General features: G+C 38.6%; 1 protein-coding gene across 13 annotated transcripts in view; it reads right to left on the bottom strand.

Moving 5' to 3' along the window:
* The window catches only part of PPHLN1 (periphilin 1), a 146,609-nt gene that overhangs the window by 33,819 nt on the left and 92,294 nt on the right, over positions 1 to 20,496 (bottom strand). For all 13 annotated transcript variants that reach the window (XM_058307835.1, XM_012526877.3, XM_012526875.3 and 10 more), the window contains one exon: positions 18,131 to 18,271. In XM_058307835.1, coding sequence (XP_058163818.1) covers positions 18,131 to 18,271 — 141 coding nt within the window. The remainder of the gene's footprint in view (positions 1 to 18,130; positions 18,272 to 20,496) is intronic.

Here is a 20,496-nt window from a genome sequence, read left to right as displayed (position 1 = left end):
CTCGATTCCTGGGGCCTCCTGGTGAAAGGCAAGCGGGCCCACGTGGAGAGCTGCTCTGAGCGGTGAGCTGGCCCACGTGGAGTGCTGGTCCATGCAGGAGAGCTGGCCCATGCAGAGAGCTGGCATAGCAAGATGATGCAACAAAGAGAGACACAGAGGAGAGACAGTAAGAGACACAGCAGACCAGGGAGCTGAGGTAGTGCGAGAGACTGAGCACCTCTCTCCCACTCCAGAAGGTCCCAGGGTCAGTTCCTGGTGCCACCAAAGAGAAGACAAGCAGACATGAGGAACACACAGAGAGCAGACAGCAAGTTCAAAACAACAAGGGGGGAGGGGAGAAATAAAAAAATAAAATAAATAAAGCAAAAAACCACAAGGATATACAGCTATGTGACATTCTGAGGCTTTTTGAGGATCCCAGAGAAGACTGTGTTCTTAAAGCTAATCCAGTTTCTGTGGGTGTGGGACCCTTTGACTGGAATGACTGAATTCCATCAATGTGATGGGACCCAGGGTGGGTCCTGGTCTTCTTGCTGGAGTCCTTTAAAAATGGGAGAAACATCCAGGGACACATACAGAAAAAAGGGCAGAGACAGAGAAGCCCTGAGAAGCTGGGAGAGGTCCTTGAGGGCAGAGGCTGGAATCAGTGGAGCAGAGCAGACAGAAAGAGAGCCCTGAGAGGCTGAAACAGAGAAAGCCCAGAGGAGAGCGCAGTGACTAGCCACCCTGACCTAGCACAGCGGAGCTCCAGGAAAAAGAAGCTCAGAGGAGAAGGCAGAGCCAGACATGCAGACGCCGCCACCCGTCCTGCCAAGGGGAGGAGTCCAGGATGGCCAGCAGCCGACCTTCAGGGAGATGGCATCTCTGATGATGCCTTGATTTGGACACCTCCACAAACCCAGAATGGTAATATTTTAACCTAATAATTCCTGTTCTAAAAGCCAACCATTTCTGGTACATTGTTCCCAGAAGTCATTAGCAAACTAAAACAAGGTATGTATAAGAATACTGATGATTCTTGTAAACACAGTGCTGAGCAAAAAATGCTGGACACAAAGTAATATATGGGAAGCAACTGTGGCTCCCAACTACTACATGGAAGGTCACTGGTTCAGATCCTGGTGCAGCAAGAGACACAAGAAGCGACTGGGCTCCTGCCTACTCCACGGGACGTCACTGGTTTGGAGTCCGGCACAATGAGCTGACACAACAAGAGACACAGGAAGAAAAGAACGTAATGGGAGACACAAGAAAGCAAGGAGCAGAGGTTCCTGGTACCTCCAGGAGAAGACAGCAAGGTGATGCAATGGGCAGGTACAGTGAGCTGATGTAACAAGGTGAAGCAACTAGAGACATGGGGAGGAAAAACAGAATAAGAGACACAACAAAGCAGGGAGTGGAGGTGGCTGAAGGGATTCGACTCCTTCTTCCCATATCAGAGGTACTGGGTTCAGCTCCCAGCACCTCAGAAAGAAACAAGGAAGATGAAAGACTCAGCAAGTGAAAAATAAGGGAGGGGAGAATTAAATCTTTAAAAAAAAAAGTTATATTGTATAATTTCATTTGTACAAAGTTCAAAAAAGACAAAAACTAAATTACAACATCAAGAATCAATTTAGGGAAATGGACTTGGCCCAGTGGTTAGGGCGTCCGTCTACAACATGGGAGGTCCGCGGTTCAGCTCCCAGCACCTCAGAAAGAAACAAGGAAGATGAAAGACTCAGCAAGTGAAAAATAAGGGAGGGGAGAATTAAATCTTTAAAAAAAAAAGTTATATTGTATAATTTCATTTGTACAAAGTTCAAAAAAGACAAAAACTAAATTACAACATCAAGAATCAATTTAGGGAAACGGACTTGGCCCAGTGGTTAGGGCGTCCGTCTACAACATGGGAGGTCCGCGGTTCAAACCCTGGGCCTCCTTGACCCGTGTGGAGTTGGCCCATGCGCAGTGCTGATGCGCACAAGGAGTGCCGTGCCACGCAGGGTGTCCCCCGCGTAGGGGAGTCCCACGCATAAGGAGTGCACCCCATAAGGAGAGCCGCCCAGCGTGAAAGAAAGTGCAGCCTGCCCAGGAATGGTGCCGCCCACACTTCCCGTGCTGCTGACGACAACAGAAGCGGACAAAGAAACAAGACACAGCAAATAGACACAGAGAACCGGGGGGGGGGGGGATAAATAAATAAATAAATCTTTTAAAAAGAATAAATAAATAAATAAATAAATCTTTAAAAAAGAATCAATTTTGTGGTTGGTTCCCTTTGGGAAAAGATAGTACACAATGTCAGAGGGGACATGAAATGAAGGGGTTCCTGGGGTACTTAATAGTCTGTTTCTTGACATGGGCAGAACTTTCACAAGTGTTTGCTTTGTGAGAAATTGCTCAGGTTAGTAATAATGTTTAAACATTCTTCTTTCTGTATATGCATTATACATCATTGTTTTTTTTTAAAGTGGAATACAATAATGAACACAGAAGTTTAGCATAGTTGAACTTCAGTTAATCATAAAATTAAACTATGCTGAACTGTTCATCTCCCCCCAAGGCCAGATAACTGAGTTCAGCTTTGAAGCAGACTAAAAAACAAAACGACACAAAGCAAAAACTTACAAACACCCTCTGAATTGCCCAATTTACTGCGATGATTTTCTTTTAAAATAAGACATTTTTAAAAAGGAGTAGGGAGAGAACAACAAAACAGATGACAACATAAACAAGTCACAAAGAATCAGACAATAAACACATTAACTCACTTCTCACGTTTAATTTTAAGCTACCTTTAAATAGAGACACAAGATTTTCTTGGTGCAACTTTTAAAATGCTACCTATCATGAATTGAGAATATCTACTCTCTCATAGTATAGTCAGCACATTAGTATACAAGAGGTGTAAGACTGTTCTCTCTTAGCACAACTACTGAATTAAACAGTAACGAAGGGAAGTGGACGTGGCTCAGGTGACTGAGCTCCCACCTACCACAGGGGAGGCCTGTGGTTCGGTTCCGGGGCCTCCTAACGAATACAGTGAGCTGGCATGATGGGCAGGTGCAGCAAACTGCCACAGAAGAGCAACAAGAGACACAAGAAGAAAAAAACATGAGAGACGAAACAAAGCAGGGAGCAGCGGTCCCTGGTGCCTACTACAGAAGAGAGCAAGCGGACGTGACAGGCAGGTGTGGTAAGCTGGTGCAACAAGATGATGCAACAAGAGACACGGGGTGGAAGCACACTATGAGAGACACAGCAAGGCAGGAGGCGGAGGCTGGTCAGGCTATTGGGCGCCTGCCTCCCACATCGGAGGTCCTGGGTTTCGCTCCTGGTGTCTCCTACTAAAGAAACCAGGAAGACGAACAGACACAGCAAGTGCAAACAAGGGAGTAGGGAAAATAAATAAATAAAATAAATCTTGAAAAAAAAGCAATAATGAAAAGACAGCAGAGGTTATAGGAGGGATTACATCTTAAAAATGATAGGTAATGGATGAAGGGGGAAATAGAACAAGTGATGTTTTAGGAACAGAGAAAGAAATCAGGGAATTCTTAATAAGAAGCAAAAAATGAACCTTTTAATGCTTCTTAGGTCTAGAAAAACAGGCACGGAATACTGAAATAAAAGAGCAAGCCACATGGAAAAAGTGAGGGCAAAACAAAAAGTCTCCCAAAATAAACAAAATATTTCATAGTAAAGTTCATTTTAAATGAACTAGAAATGAGGGAAAAAAATACAGAAGGGTCAGAAGGTAAACAGCCCAGACTCTGACACTGATGGAAAAACCACCTCAGAGCTAAAGCTATAAAAGGAAAATTCCTACAAAATATTCCTAAGGACTTGAAAATAGTCAATACCCCAAAGCTACAAAGAAAGAGGCAACATATTACTTAATAATATGTTATGAATAATATGTATTATTAACATAACATTTGTGTGGTGATTTTCAATTCACAAAGGGTATTCACATACATTTTGTCAACTCTGTAAGGGAAAGCGATATTAACACCATCTAACAAAAGAAGGAAAGGGTTCAAAGAGATTAAAATACCAAGTGGAAGTTGTTCACTAAGTTTTCATTATGTCCTTAATGTAAAGTATTCAGAGACTGAATAAAGTTTTTGACTTACAAGAAGGGAAGCGAAATACAGAAGACAGTTATTTGGAACCATCACTGGTAACACTGGTAACACTGGTAGAGGGAAGCAGATGTGGCTTAAATGGTTAAGCTCCTGCCTACCACATGGGAGGTCCCGGCTTCAGTTCCTGGTGTCTCCTAAAGACAGTGACCTGGCATGACAGGCAGGTGCAGCAAGCTGATGCAACAAGATAATGCAACAAGAGACACAAGAAGAAAAAACATAATGAGAGAGACAACAAAGCAGGGACTGGAGGTTTCTAGTGCCTCCTAAAAGAAGATGAGCAAGACAGCAAGCTGATGCGACAAGCAGGTGTGGCAAGCTGACACAACATAATGATGCAACAAGAAGCACAAGAAGACACACATAATGACAGACCCAATAAAGTAGTGAACAGAGGTGGCTCAAGAAATTAGGAGCCTCCCTCCCACATCGGAGGTCCCAAGTTCAGTGCCCAGTGCCTCCTAAAAGAAACAAGATGAACAGAAGCAGGAAGTATGAACAATGAGGTATGGATAGGAAGAAATAAATAAATAAATAAAATTAATCTTTTAAAAAACCACCAAAAAACACCCACTGGTAGACAACTGAGAAGGAAGATGGGTACTTGGGCTCATACCTTTACAGGAACTGCTTTCTAATTTCTAATTTTCATTTAAGTTGATAGCATCTCAGAAATAAGGCCCAAGATGGTTTCCCCTCTTCCTGATTCAAATTCTACAGTGCTAAGTTTTTAAGCACTTAAAGTGTGATTTTTACATAGGACTTAGTATCTGTACTGTGTACATTTTATATTTTATGAGATATATGCCCATAACAGTCACCTGATCTTCATATTTTGGAGTTTATATCAGGTATGAAATAATCTTTAAATTTAATGGTTGAGATGTTTGGCTTTGACAATTCAAATATGGTACAAATTACCTTATGAGAGCTTTCAATGAAATTCCTTTAAAACAAAAATTTACGCTTATATGTCAGTAACAAGTTTCTGTAGAAAGAGTATGACCAGAATCTGACTGCTAAATTTTAACTTGTGAACTATGAAATTTAGCCAAAACAAATGATTTTCTATTTGTTTTGAGGCTAGCAGATATTTCAGAAATAATTCTTATGTGAGTATATTTTACTAAATCTATATGTGTAAAGTCTGAACAAGTGGTTGGTAATAATGGATTGTTAAATACAGTAGGGTAGACTTGATGTCTAGACAAGATAGTGCTGAGAGCTATACTTTTAAGAACACTGTTACTTGGTCTGAAAATGTAAAAACAAAGGATGTTTCTATCATAGAAGGTTAGCATGAAATACTTAAATCATGCACAAACAATAAAAGTTTGTCACCATTTTGAAAAGTTTCATTTTAATCCGTGTACTAAAGCTGATTTTTGCCCATGTCCCAGTGTTCCCATAAGAAGACTTCACATAATTAATCTTTTAGTCTTTTTACTTTAAAAGTGAAACAAAAATAGCCTACTATATATCGACAGAGAGAGCATGAATGAGAGTGCTGGGAATTATCAGTCCACCCAAGGTAGCTGAAATTAAGACACTACAAGAAGGGAAAAGGGTCACCAACAGGATACTGGGTGAAAGTAATATGTTTTTTTAAGGAAACAGTATCTACACAATCCATTAACTCAACAAACTCTAATTACTGACTGGATACACAGTAGTGGTATATTTGAGGTGTTTAAAAAACAAAACATTGTGTCCTTTATTAAGAAAAAGGTAAAAAAAAAAAAAAAAATTAAAACACCTGACTATTCTATAGCTAAAACTGAAGATAGCTATACGACAATGTTGACAAAAGAATTAATATTTAGCTTTTAATTTTTAATCTGCTATAGATCAGTACAATCTTTTTATTTGAAGGAAAAAGTGAAGAAAAGTTAGTGAGCAGAGCATGTGGTCACAAAAATGGATGAGTAGAATTCAAAATACAATATAAATCATATAGTAAATAGATTGATCTAGAATTGTGGTAAAACCCCATTAACCTAAAGTCTAATAACCAGACAGGAAAAAAAAATCTGATTCCTGAATTAACTTGGTTTTTCTTAGGTGATATTTGTGGTAAGGACAAGGGGTTCCTAGAAGGCTAGAAATAAAATTACTTCAGTATAACAAGGTTTGCATAGACATACTAAAAAAATAATACTAAAATAAGAAAATATGTATATTTAGTTTAATTTGTTTGAAGATAAAGAAAAAAAAAACAATTCAGCCCTCAACCAAGTGTCTGAGTCCTCTCTATTTCTTTGTTTTAATGTCTACACTTCAGCTATAAATGATCAGATAAACAACATGTTCATCTAAGCAGTTAAATAAAATATTTGAATATATAAGCAATCTTTTCAATAGAATGAAAGTTAGTGGAAGAAATTCAGGCATATCTTAAGAGATATTCATATCTTAAGAGAATTCAGTTCCAGACCACTGCAATATAGTGAGTATTGCAATAAAGTGGATCACACAAATATTTTGGTTTCCCAGTACAAATAAAAGTTATGGGGAAACGGACTTTGGCCCAGTGGTTAGGGCGTCCGTCTACCATATGGGGGGTCCGCGGTTCAAACCCCGGGCCTCCTTGACCCGTGTGGAGCTGGCCATGCGCAGTGCTGATGCGCGCAAGGAGTGCCCTGCCATGCAGGGGTGTCCCCCGCGTGGGGGAGCCCCACGCACAAGGAGTGCACCCGTGAGGAGAACCGCCCAGCGTGAAAAGAAAGTGCAGCCTGCCCAGGAATGGCGCCGCCCACACTTCCCATGCCGTCGCTGACGACAACAGAAGCGGACAAAGAAACAAGACGCAGCAAATAGACACCAAGAACAGACAACCAGGGGAGGGGGGGGGGAATTAAAATAAATAAATAAATCTCTAAAAAAAAAAAAAAGTTATGCTTACACTATACTGAAGTCTATTAAGTGTGCAAGAGCATTAAGTCTAAAAACAATGTATATACCTTAATTAAAACGTGACAGAGACACGAAGTAAGAACATGCTGTTGAAAAGGTGCTGATATTTGTTTGAAATAGAGTTGTCAAAAACTTTCAATTCGTAAAAAGCATAATATCTGGGAAGTGCAATAAAGTGAAGAGCACTAAAATGAGGTATGCCTGTATCAGCATTTACACAAAACATTGTTTATTTTAGGATAATATCCTTACATAGCCAAAGAGGTTTTAAAAATACATTTGCCTTCGGAGTACTTGTTCTTTTTTAGTTATTATCCACCATGTCAAAAAGAAAGGAGAAACAGACTTTTACTCTTGAAAAATGATACATATTTTTTTCATTTGAGAATACCATGCATTTAAAGACTATTTTCAGACATATCCCTATAATTGTATTGGTTTAGATTTTATTAACTGTATCTACTAATACTGTAGGAAAGAAAGGTTGACAACAATTGGCTCAAGCCAAAAACCAGACTCTCTAAAATTCAATATTCTCCAGTTGCTCTCAATCCTGGCTTGGCATTAGAATCATGAGAGGTGTTTCAGGAGATAAGACTCAGAATCCACGGATCCGGGACTCTATTAGAGGCACTCCACTGGGTTGTTATGCAGTTAATGCAATCTGCACAGTACATCACAGGACATAAGCACAGGCATTCAATACCCATATTATTAAGCCAAAATCCTGAAAAATCACTCATTTATAACCAATATTTATAAATGTATGATATATTTATATCTCACCTTCACAAAATGATTTATGGCACCTGCTTTCTATAACTTCTCTTTGCTTATTCTTTTCATGCAGAATTCTAAACACATTAATCAACTTATTCTGGTTAAAATATTATGAATGTGCATCATCATCCATCCACCCAAAGTCAATCTTACAAGTGCCTCAGTCATACTGTACCACCTACAAAGAGTCTTCTGAGTTTATCCCAATTCAGAAATAAAGTAACTTCTCAGGTTCCCACAAATTTTACAGAACTTAAACTATCTTACAGGAATTATGGAAAAACAAATTTCATCAACCAGTAGCTAAAATTAAATTCCTGAAAAATAATTTCATATCCAGGTCAAATCATGATATAATTCACCCTTATTTTCAGCCCACACTAACAACAGGGCAGAAATATCCTCACATGATCCCTGTCTCTCTCAGTTCTGAGCGTCAACAATAACTACTATAAATAATAGTTACCAAGGAAAAACTGATAATGTAGTTTAGAAAATGCTTTTCACATAACTTATTATCTCATTTATTCCTAATACCACTCAACAGATATAGCCCAAACAGATAATATTTCTATTACACAGAAGAACATCAGCAGTTTCCGTTCACTAATGCTGCTCCTAAATTGACCTGAACACTAGAATTTGGGATTTTTGCCCCTATAGAATCTCTGAAACAGACATAAGGACCACCAGCTCCACACACTAGAGACTGGCCCTACAAGAGACGCTTCAGAGAGTTCCACAAGTTGAAAGGAAGGACAAGAGACAACAGGTCAAAGCTACACTAAGAAGGAAGGTCTCCCATGAGGGTAATGATATGGGTGAATATATAAGCCAGTAGTATTGTATTTCTAGTTTGTGACACCACTTTTTACTTCCTTCAGGAGCTGAAAGACTATGCATAAAATGTAAGGAGAAGTCAGTGGTTGTGGATTCATCATGTATAATCAAGTACTTTGTGGCTAGAACTACATTAGGTCGGGGAACAAGGGGTGTAGGAACATGGTTTGCGTAAACTATTGAAGTTATATTGGTATCAAAGCAAACTAGATTGTTACAGATTTAGGATATTAAATTTAAGCTCTATGGTAACTACAAAGAAAATATCAGAGAATATGCAAGCTCAAAGAGATAGAAATTAGAGTACAACTTGTGAGGGGTGGGGGTCAGGAGGACAGGGGAGCTAATGCATAATGAAAGGAAGAAACAGAGGAAGGAAGCGCGGGAGGGAGGGGAGCAACTAAGAGACAATGACAGTTAAATACAAGACATCACCCTGGATAGGATCAAGCAAGTGAGGAGAAAGGGCTCAAAGGGACATTATCAAAACATATGAAAAAACAATATTAAACGTAAGCTTTATATAAATGTTAAATTTCTTTAACTTGATATGTACTCTTCAGGTGTTTATATAAGTGAATATCCTTTCCTTAGGAAACGTACATGGCAGTATTAAAGTGTTCAAGAAGCATAATGGGGAAGCGGACTTGGCCCAGTGAATATGGCATCCGCCTACCACATGGGAGGTCCACGGTTCAAACCCCGGGCCTCCTTGACCCGTGTGGAGCTGGCCCACGCGCAGTGCTGATGCGAGCAAGGAGTGCCCTGCCATACAGGGGTGTCCCCCGCGTAGGGGAGCCCCACGCACAAGGAGCGCACCCTGTAAGGAGAGTCACCTAGTGTGAAAGAAAGTGCAGCCTGCCCAAGAATGGCACCGCACACACAGAGAGCTGCCACAACAAGATGATGCAACAAAAAGAAACACAGATTCTCAGTGCCGCTGATAAGGATAGAAGCAGTCACAGAAGAACACACAGTGAATGGATACAGAGAGCAGACAACTGAGGGGGGGGGGAGATAAAAAATCATAATGTATACAATCTATACAACCTGTACTCAAGTGTTTAGAAAACTGATTGAGCAATAGATAGATAAATACAATGATACAGCAAATGTGGCAAAATGTTAAAAACTGGTGGATCTGGGTATCTGGGGGGTAGGGGTATGTTGGGTTCTCCACATGGGGTTTGTATTATTTTTGTAACTATCCTGCAAGCGTGAAAGTATTTCAAATTAAAAAGATTTTTTAAAAATTAAAAAAGACTATTTGCTAAGACAATCCAACAGTATGCTGTTTACAGGAGATACTTTAGATTTAAATATACAAGTAAGTTGAAAGCAAAAGGATGAAAATTATGTATCACACAAACAGCAATCACTGGAGACCTGGAGTGGCTATACTAACATCAGCCAAAATAGACTTAAAAACAAAAAATATTATGAGAGACATTTTATAATATAAAAAGGTCAATCCCTCAGAATACAACAATTATAAACACCTATAAACAAAGGCCCAAAAATACATGTAGCAAACATTGACAGAACTGAAAGGAGAAAGAGCAATTCAATAATCATAGTTAGAGACTGCAATACCCCACTTTCAGTACTGGAGAGAACAATAATCAGAAGATCACAAGGAAAGAAAAGCATTAAACAATAATATAAACATTATGAAATTAATTGCAGTGATAGTTGCACTCTCTATGAATATATTAAAAACCAATGAATTATAACTATAATAATTATAATATTATATAATTAATATAACTTTAAAGGAGTGAATTGTATGGTATGTGTATTATATCTCAATAAAGCAGTTATCTGAAAAACACGATTGGCTGTTTAAAACAAAAATAACAATGCATGGTATGGTTAATATGTCAAAGCAAAATATAAGAAAACAAAACACTAACAGAGACAAGGTAATTGGAATTATACTGTTACAATGTTCTAACAATGTTCATAATACATTATTGCTTGAAGGTAAATGGTGATAGCTTAAAAATGTATACTGCCATCTCTAGAGCAATATTCCAAGAAGCAACAGAAAGTGGTATAGTAAAAACATCAGTACAAGAAATAAAATGAAATAGTGAAGGGGAAGTGGCTGTGGCTCAATCAGCTGGGCTCCTGTCTACCACATGGGAGGCCCTGGGTTCACGTTCTGGGGCCTCCTTGTGAAGGCAGGCTCGCCCGCACGCTGTGGAGAGCCACCCGGCCGGCAAGCGCCACAGAGAGCCGACTCAGCAAGGTGACGCAACAAAAATGAAGACGAGTTAAAAAAAAAAAAACAGAAGAGTGTGAGTGTGCAGCAAATGGACAGAGAGAGAAAACAACAAGCAAACAACAAGGGTGGGCGGGAATAAATAAAAAAATACAGACACACAGAAGAACGCACAGTGAATGGACACAGAGAGCAGACAGCAAGCAAGCTGCAAGGGAGGGGGGGAATTTAAAAAAATGAAATAGTGAAGAAAAGAAAAAACAATTCACCAAAAAAAATAGGCAGGTGATGAACACACAACACTGTGATCATCCTAAGTCACTGATTGTACACTTTAGATGGATTGTATAGTATATAAACATACCTCAATAAAACTGCTTTAAAAAAGGCAGGAAGTCAAAAAAACAAAAATTGAATATATATAACAAATACTACAACAGGATTCACACCTCAACTATCAAATTTGCATTACTCCAATTACAACGCAGATAGTATCACACTGAATGCAAAAGCAAGTTCCAAGATATACAGTTTATGAAAAACACACTTTAAATATAAAAACACAGATCAAAAGTAAATGGATGGAAAAGAAAGGCAATACAAACCTAGGTACAGGAAAGCTGGAATAGTTATTTATGAATATCAAAGTACATTTCAAAACAAGGATTATTACCAGGAATAAAGTATATTTCATAATGATGAAAGAGTGATTTCATATAGAAGATAAAACAAACCTAAGTATGTACCTAATAACAGAACTTCAATATACACGCAAAATCTAACAAAACTGAAAGGAGAAACACGAAAACATATTTCCACTTGAGATTTCAGCATTATTCTCTTAGTAATTGTTAGGAACATAAAGACTTAATTTACCTTATTGGTCAATTTGACCAGTTTATACAGTGCTCCATCTAACAACCACAGAAAACACATTCTTTTCAATTGCACATGCACCATCACCAAGATGAATCAGTCTGGGCCATGAAACAAGTATCAATAAATAGCAAAGAAGGGAAATAAAATAGAATATATTCTCTAATCATAATGTTATTGAATTTAAAATCTGTAAAATAACATATATAATAAATCCCCCAAATCTTTTCAAATTAAATAACATAATTATAAATAACCCATTAGTCAGTGAAGAAAAAAGCAAAATTAGAAAATGTTTTGAAATAATAATGAAAATACAACTCATAAAACTGTATAATGCAGTTAATCTTTTTTCTTAAAGATTTATTTATTTATTTATTTATTTCTCCCCACCCCCCCCCACCCCCCCTTTTGTCTGTTCTCTGTGTCTATTTGCTGCATCTTTGTCTGCTTCTGTTGTTGTCAGCGGCACGGGAATCTGTGTCTCTTTTTGTTGCGTCATCTTGCTGTGTCAGCTCTCCGTGTGTGCAGCGCCATTCCTGGGCAGGCTGCACTTTCTTTCGCACTGGGCGGCTCTCCTTGTGGGGCGCACTCCTTGCGCGTGGGGCTCCCCTACGTGGGGACACCCCTGCGTGGCAGGGCACTCCTTGCACAAATCAGCACTGTGCATGGGCCAGCTCCACACGGGTCAAGGAGGCCCAGGGTTTGAACCCTGGACCTCCCATGTGGTAGACGGACGCCCTAACCACTGGGCCAAGTCCGCCGCCCTGTATAATGCAGTTAAAACAACACTTAGAGGGAAATTTCTAGCTTTAAACATCATTATATTTGGAAAAAAGAAAGGTCCAAGCTATCACCTTATATATTACTCTGTATGTATCTGTATATGTGTATAACTAAATGAAATTGAAGACAGACAAAGCTAATCTGTAAAGATAGAAATCAAAGTACCAGCTGGAGGGGTGGAATTGATTAGAAAGGAGCACAGGGACATTTTCTGGTTAATGAAATGTATATTTTGTTTTCAGTGATATTTACTGAAGGAAGGAGAGACCAGGCAGAGATTGCCCACCATCTTGCTTCAACACATGGCAACAGATTTTGGTGAGAAAATAACTCTTACGGTATCTTGAGTTGGACTCTTGAGGGCCTTGTAACAGTAAGGTTTTAACCCAAATAAACACTCTTTTTAAAAGCCAACAGATTTCTGGTACTTTGCATCAGTCCCCCTTTGGCTGATGAATACAGAATTTGGTACCAGGAGAGTGGGGTGGTGCTTTCACAATTACCAAAAATGCTGGAATGGTTTTAAAAATGGGTAAAGGGGTGTTTATTGGAGGAACTGTGAGATGCTTGATAGAAAAGGCCTAGACTGCTTTGAAGAGACTGTTGATTATTGATAGGAATATGGAGCCTAAAGTTATTTCTGATAAGGCCAGAGTAGGAAATGATGAAACTATTACTGGAAACTGGAAGAAAGATGATCCGTGCTTTAAAGTTGCAGAGAACTTAGCAAGATTGACTCCTGATGTTATATGGAAGAAAGAATTTGAAAATTAAGAACTTGGACATTTAGCAAAGGAGATTTCCAAACTAAATGTGGAAAATGCAGCCTGGCTTCTCCTTGAAGCTTACAGTAAAACTTTAGAGGAAAGAGAATAGCTGATAACTGAATTACTGAGCACAAAGAAACCAGAAACTGATTCTGGAAATCAAGCCCCTAGACAATAGTTGCCCATTTGAAGAAGTAACTAAACTTGACTTGGAAGACAGTATTGAAAATGCAGTTATCCAGGAAAGTTTTATTGTCTGATGGCTTGGATCCCCACTTCCTATATGCTAAACCAATAAGTTTTCTGCAAGACCTGTATGAACAAAATTATTGTCAGCCTGGACTAAAAGACATGAAGAGGGAAGAGATAGAAGGGAAAACAGCTTTAAGAAGAAAACCATGGAAGCTGAGGTCTAGAATTAAGACATCTCCTTGGGCTGAGAAAGGAACCCCATGTGTAAGAAGTTAAGTGTGCCCTGGCATTTAGAAAGAGAAGCCTGATGCTTAAGGAAGAGTTTTGCTGCCCTAGGCTATACGGAAGGTGGAGCACATTCCCCAAGGGCTGGGGAGAGTGAGGTCCCCACCCCAGTGCTCAGAGAAGGGTGGGCCTGTTCCCTGTAGATCCGGAAGGTCAAGTCACCACTTCACCGTTCTAAGAAGACTGGGTCTGTGTGCCAGAGAACAGGGAGAATGTTGCCACCACCTCACTGTACTAAGGGGGTTGAGACTCTACCCCAGAGATTGCGTAAAGTGAGGCAATCACCCCAATGTTTTTGGAGGGTGAGGTATGGAGCTTGGTCACCACCCAGATTCGTGATGATGGTGGAACCAAGAAAACGCCATTGGGCAAGGCTGTGGAAAGGAGGGGCCCCCATGAGGACCCGAGAAGAAACCATCATCTTAAGAATGACTCTCAGACTTTGAAATCTAATGGAGTATGCCCTGCAGGTTTTCAGAACTGCTGGTGACCAATGACTCGTGTTTCCCTCTCGAATTCTCCTTATGGGAATGCGAATGTTTATCCTATTCCCCTGTCCCTTTGTATATTGGAATCAGGTAAATTGTCTTGAAATTTCACAGGTCTACAGTCAGAGGGGGCTTTACCTCAAAACTAACTGTATTTCTATAAACTGATTGTGATGTGATTTTGTACTTAACATTTCTACTGAAGTAAGGTTTTTTTGGAATACTGTAATATGTTTTTTGGGATTCAGAGGGTAGAGTGTGGCAATGTGATATTATTTATGAACCCCCAAAAAGTAAAAGACTATGTTTGTAAACTGGTCTGGTTCCTCTGATGTGATACCCTTTGAATGCATTAGATTCCGCTGATATATCTTGATTAAATTATCTACTAAGATTAGGGCTTGATTCAGTAGGGCATGGCTTCCGCCCCCTTGATGGGCTGAGTAAATGGGCACTCAGAGAAGACACAAGAAGACGAGCATACCATAGACACAGAAGAGGAGAGAACTTGGTCATTTTGGTCCTGTCAGGTGACAGAAAGGAGAAGGCGCAAACAGCTAAAGCCCTGGGAAGAGAGATGAGCCCTACGCCAGCCTACATCTGAAATCGGAAGAAGCTGGGCCCATGAAGCCTTAAGAGGAAGAAGGAGAGACTAGGCAGAGATCACCCGCCATCTTGTTTCAACATTTGGCAACAGACTTTGGTGAGAAATTACCTCTTATGGTACCCTGAGTTGGACTCTACAGCGCCTTGTAACTGTAAGTGTTTACTACAAATAAATATCCCTTATAGAAGCCAAGAGATTTCTGGTACTTTGTATCAGCACCCCTTTGCTGACTAATACACATGGTATTACAACTGTCAAAATTTATCAAACTGAACATTTAAGATCTATGCATTGAAATATTTTGCAATTTTATTTTTATGAGTATGACCTTATAAAATCTTCATTTTTATAAAATTCCTAACAATTTATTTAAAAAGCAGTTAGATTCCAATACTTAATGCCATTAAGTTTTCTACATTATAGTCTGTTTATTTACAGTTTTACTTCTCTAGGCACATGGATGAACTAAAAAATAAAAATAAATGTGAAAGAGCTATTATATTCTGATTTTTAAGTTCATCCATTCATGCTCTAATATTCTCAATTTGCTTTAGTTTAAGATTTTTCATGGGCTTGAACAATGAACAGATGAAAACAGAATTATAATCATACTTATAGGTCAAACACAGAGGTTTTTATAAGAAACTATAAAATCCAGTTTCATTCTGAATAACTTTATGTGCATATTGCTAAGCTAGGCTCTACCCTTGACCAGTAATCCACATTTCCAAGACCACATTGAACAGGAATGGAAAATAGTAAGAGGACATGGTAGAAATACTAATTAACAACATTCCAAAATACTCCCATCCTCATTACATCAGTCAATTTCTTTTACCAATTATATTCCTAAGAGTGCCTCTCTTTTAAAGAACTGTAATTTAGACAGAAAAGAGAAACAACCTACAAAATCATTCATTCATTCAACAAAAACTTATCAAGCACTTACTAAGTGCTGGAACCTAGGTACCTTGTTACCTGGTCAAGCTGCAGTACATGATTTCAAGGAACTGAGGGACCACTCAAAGGTCACTTCCAAGGCCTATGACTCCATCCTGCAAATCTTATTCGTCTAATATGTGCCTGTCAATGTTCTAAGAGATGGAGATATTAACAGTGAATAGAACAAAGCCCTTGTTCTCATTGAGTATGCATTATGGTAAGGGGAGACAAGCAAACAAAACATACGTCAAGTGGTTAATAAAAAAAAGCGAGACTAGAGACAGAAAAGCAGTGATTTCAAATAGTATGATACATTCAGATTCAGGTTAAAGATGCATCTAATGAGCAAACAGTGTGTCAGGACCTTTTAATAATATCCTCTTTATATTTTTTTACATTTTCATTTAATTGCTACCTTTTTTTTTTTTTAAAGATTTATTTTATTTCTCTCCCTTTCCCCCCCGTTGTCTGCTGTGTCCATTTGCTGTGTGCTCTTCTATGTCCACTTGCATTCTTGTCATGTGACACTGGAAAACTGCTGCTTTTTTTGTTGCATCATCTTGTTGCATCAGCTCTGTGTGTATGGTGCCACTCCTGGGTGGGCTGCACTTTTTTCGCACAGGGCAGCTCTCCTTACGGGGTGCACTCCTTGTGCGTGGGATATCCCTATGCGGGGGATACCCCTGCGTGGCACGGCACTCCCTGAGCATGACAGCACTGTGCATGGGCCAGCTTACTACATGGGTCAGGAGGCCCTGGATATCGAACCCTGGACCCTCCATACAGTAGGCGGACGCTCTATCAGTTGAGCCACAACCGCTTCCCTAATTGGTATCTTTTTTTTATTTTATTTTTTATTTCTCTCCCCTTCTCCCCCACCCCCAGTTGTCTGAGCTCTGTGTCTGCTTGGATTCTTGTCAGCAGCACAGGGAATCTAAGTCTCTTTTTGTTGCATCATCTTGCTGTGTCAGATCTCCATGTGTGCGGTGCCACTCCTCCGCAGGCTGTGCTTTTTTAGCATGGGGCAGCTCTCCTTACGGGGCGCACTCCTTGTGCGTGGGGCTCCCTTACGCAGGGGACACCCCTGCGTGGCACAGCACTCCTTGCGCGCCTCAGCACTGCACATGGGTCAGCACAGCACATGGGCAATCTCACCACATGGGTCAGCTCACCACATGGGTCAGCGCACCACACAGGTCGGGAGGCCCTGGGTTTGAACCATGGACCTCCCATGTGGTAGGTGGACGCTCTATCAGTTGAGCCAAAGCCGCTGCCCTCTAACTGGTATCTTGAAAGGCACCAATTGCCTCCTCCACATCACTAAATTAAATGGGATTTTCTCAATCTCCATTTTTCTTATATTCCTCCAGCATCTTACACTATAAACTACCTCCATTTTGAAACTCTACTGGCTTGAATGACAAATTTCCTATCCCAATTTGCCGTTGGTTTAGAATGAATATAAGCTTATATTGACCAAATCAAGAATCTGATATCTTCCCATCCAACCAGGGGAAAGAGGTTTTAATTGATGTGAAAATTGGACAGCACCTTGAGAAAAGACTTAATTTTGTTCTTATGTCTTCCTCTTTTGAAGAACATAAAACAGTGTAATGACATTTGCCCAAAGAACTGTAGAATAACAACATCAAAAACTAACATCTGTATAACACGTTTCATTTAATTTAATTTACTTCACATTTACTTCATTTAATTCTCATAGAATCATAACATCCTATGAAACACGTAATAATTCCATACTATAAACAAGATCCTAACTTTTTAAAATGACACCATTTAAAAATTAGATTTAAATAATTATTCATATTTTCTTTAATATTTTATACTTCTACCCATTATAGAAACAATACATGCTTACTATAGAAAATCTGGGAAATGATTAAAAGTATAATGAAAAACAGAGGAAACAAACACCTGTAATCCCAATATTCAAAAAATAACATTAATTAACCTTCTGAAATATTTAAAATTTCTTCCAGTTCATTCCTATTAGCTTTAGCAGGTTTTAATTGCTTCATACTAACTAGAATATTAATATACCCTAACAAAGAACTTTGCTTCTTATTTAAAAAAAAAGAAAAAATAAATAGGTATGGGGGATATACTGATTAAAATTACTGAAATATAAATGAAAAATGTTTATGTTTTTATAACTGAAATTCACAATTGGGAAAAGGCTAAACATATTTTGAATAAACATTTACTATAACTGTGCCAGATGAAATTTGCCAAGTGACACAGACAAAAGATTATGATCTCTAAGAAAATTGGGTTCTCACCTGTTCAATCTCTTTGGTTTTTGATGCTATTGCTTTAGAGCGGCTGGTTAGCTGACTGTCTTCAAATAATTCTATGCCATCTTTTGCATTTGACTCAGGTTCTTCTGGCTGGTCAATAAACAATGGTGCTGTGGATCCCGCCTTTAAAAAGAATTAGAAATCGCTAGTTTTTTTTTAAAAGGATATGTAGCATTTCAAATGGCTGTATACAGGCATTAAATGGCAGTCAACATTTTTTTTTAAATGCTAGGCTTAACCCATCTTAGGAAAAATTTTCATTTTCACTATATCATGAGCATATGTGAACAGGATTAAAAAGGAAATGATAGCTACATTTTTATTTAGGTAAGACAAAGTCTCTAGATTTATTGCATTCCAAAAATATACTTCATACCACATTAAGACTGTGAGGGTGAATTATGGGAAGATGACAGAGTAGAAAGCTCCAGGAATCAGTCCCTCCAACAGAACAACTTTTAAACAGGCAGGAAATGTCTAAGTAAACTATTTTGAAACTCTGGGGTCCAGTAGAACACTGTACAATACCCAGGGAAGAGCTGGGCGAACAGACTGGTAAATTATGGTAAATTCCAGTAAATTGCTCTTCTGTGTCTGCTTGGATTCTTGTCAGTGGCACCAAGAATCACTCTTACACTTTAAGGGCTTGGGTATTGACAGAGCAATATAGGAATGGTGTATATAAATGCTTACTGGAGTCAAAGTGGTATCAAATCAAATATGATTTTTATATATTTAGAATGTTAAATTTTAACCCAGGGTAGCCATAAGTAAAATTGATGAAAAAATACATCCAGGCAGAAATGAGAAAGGACTCAATTAGGTACAATACAAAAAATATAATAAATATGAGAGTAGATATTAATGGAAAAATTGAGGGGCAAAATAGGTATAAAACTTACAAAGACAACAGCAAAATGGCAGGAAAAACCCCTGCATTATTAGTAATGACTTTAAATGAAAATGGATTAAACTCTCCAATCAATAGGCAGAGATTGGCAGAATAGATAAAAAAACATGACCTGAATATATACTGTTTTTAAGAGACTCACCTTAAGTTCAAAGACAAAAGTAAGTTGAAAACAAAAGGATGGAAAAAGGATTCCATGCAAGTAGTAACCAAAATGACCTGGGACAGCTATACTAATATCAGATAAAAGAAACATTAAGTGGAAAATAGATACAGGGGACAAAGACAACCATTACATCCTGATTAAGAGGTTAATTCAACAAGAAACATTTACAAATATATATATACGCACCAAACAACAGTCCCCTAAAAACATGAAGCAAATACTGACAGACTTGAAGGGTGAAAGTTTAACACCAATAGTGGGAGACATTAATACACCTCTTCCAATAACGTATAAACATCTACACAGAAAATCAATAAGGAATACAAGACTTGAACAATACTCTGAACCCAATTAGACCTAACAGACATATAGAGAACACTTCACACCAAAACAAAACAAACAAAAAATACACATTATTCTTGAGTACACATGGATCATTCTCCAGGATAGACCATATATATCTGAAGTCACAAAAAAAGATTCAATAAATTCGAAGGTACTGAAATCATGCAATGTATCTTCTTCAACAACAATGGAAAGGGAGAAATGGAAAATTCACAAATATGTTGAAATTAAACAACATACAACCAATGGATTATCAAAGAAGAAATCATAAAGGAAATTAGGAAATATCTTTTTTTTTTTTTTGATTCCTGGGGCCACGGATTGAATCTGGGATCTCATATGTGGGAAGTCAGTGCTCAACCACCAAGTCACACTGGCTCCCCTGAGTTGGTTTTCTCATTTATTTATTTGTCTGTTAGTTTATTTATTTATTTACTTTTGCTCTTAGAAGGCAAAGGAACTGAACCCAGCACCTCCATTTGGAAAGCAGGCACTAACCACTTAAGCCACTAGAAAATATCTTGAAGCAAATGAAAACGAAAATACAACGTACTAAAACCTATGAGATGCAGCAAAGGAAGTGATTAGATGGAGATTCATAGCTCTAAAATCTTACATTAAAAAAGAACTGTGGCAGTTTGATATTATTTATGAATTCCAAAAAGAGATACAGATTTGTATACTGATCTTTTTCTCGGATGTGATGACCCTTTGATTGTATTAGATTCAGCTGAGACATCTGATTAAATTATGCTAAGATTATGGTTTTGATTGAACTATGTCATTAAAGTGTGACTTAGCATTGAGACCCAGTCCTTTTATGGGCTGATAAAACAGACTCTCACACGAAGTAGACCCACAGAGAAGATAGACAATGATCTTGCAGTCCTGGGAAGAGAGATGAGCCTGATAATTTACACCTGACCT

This window comes from Dasypus novemcinctus, chromosome 12, assembly GCF_030445035.2.
Source record: "Dasypus novemcinctus isolate mDasNov1 chromosome 12, mDasNov1.1.hap2, whole genome shotgun sequence".
Classification (NCBI taxonomy): Eukaryota; Metazoa; Chordata; class Mammalia; order Cingulata; family Dasypodidae; genus Dasypus; species Dasypus novemcinctus.
This window is presented reverse-complemented; position numbering and strand designations above follow the sequence as displayed.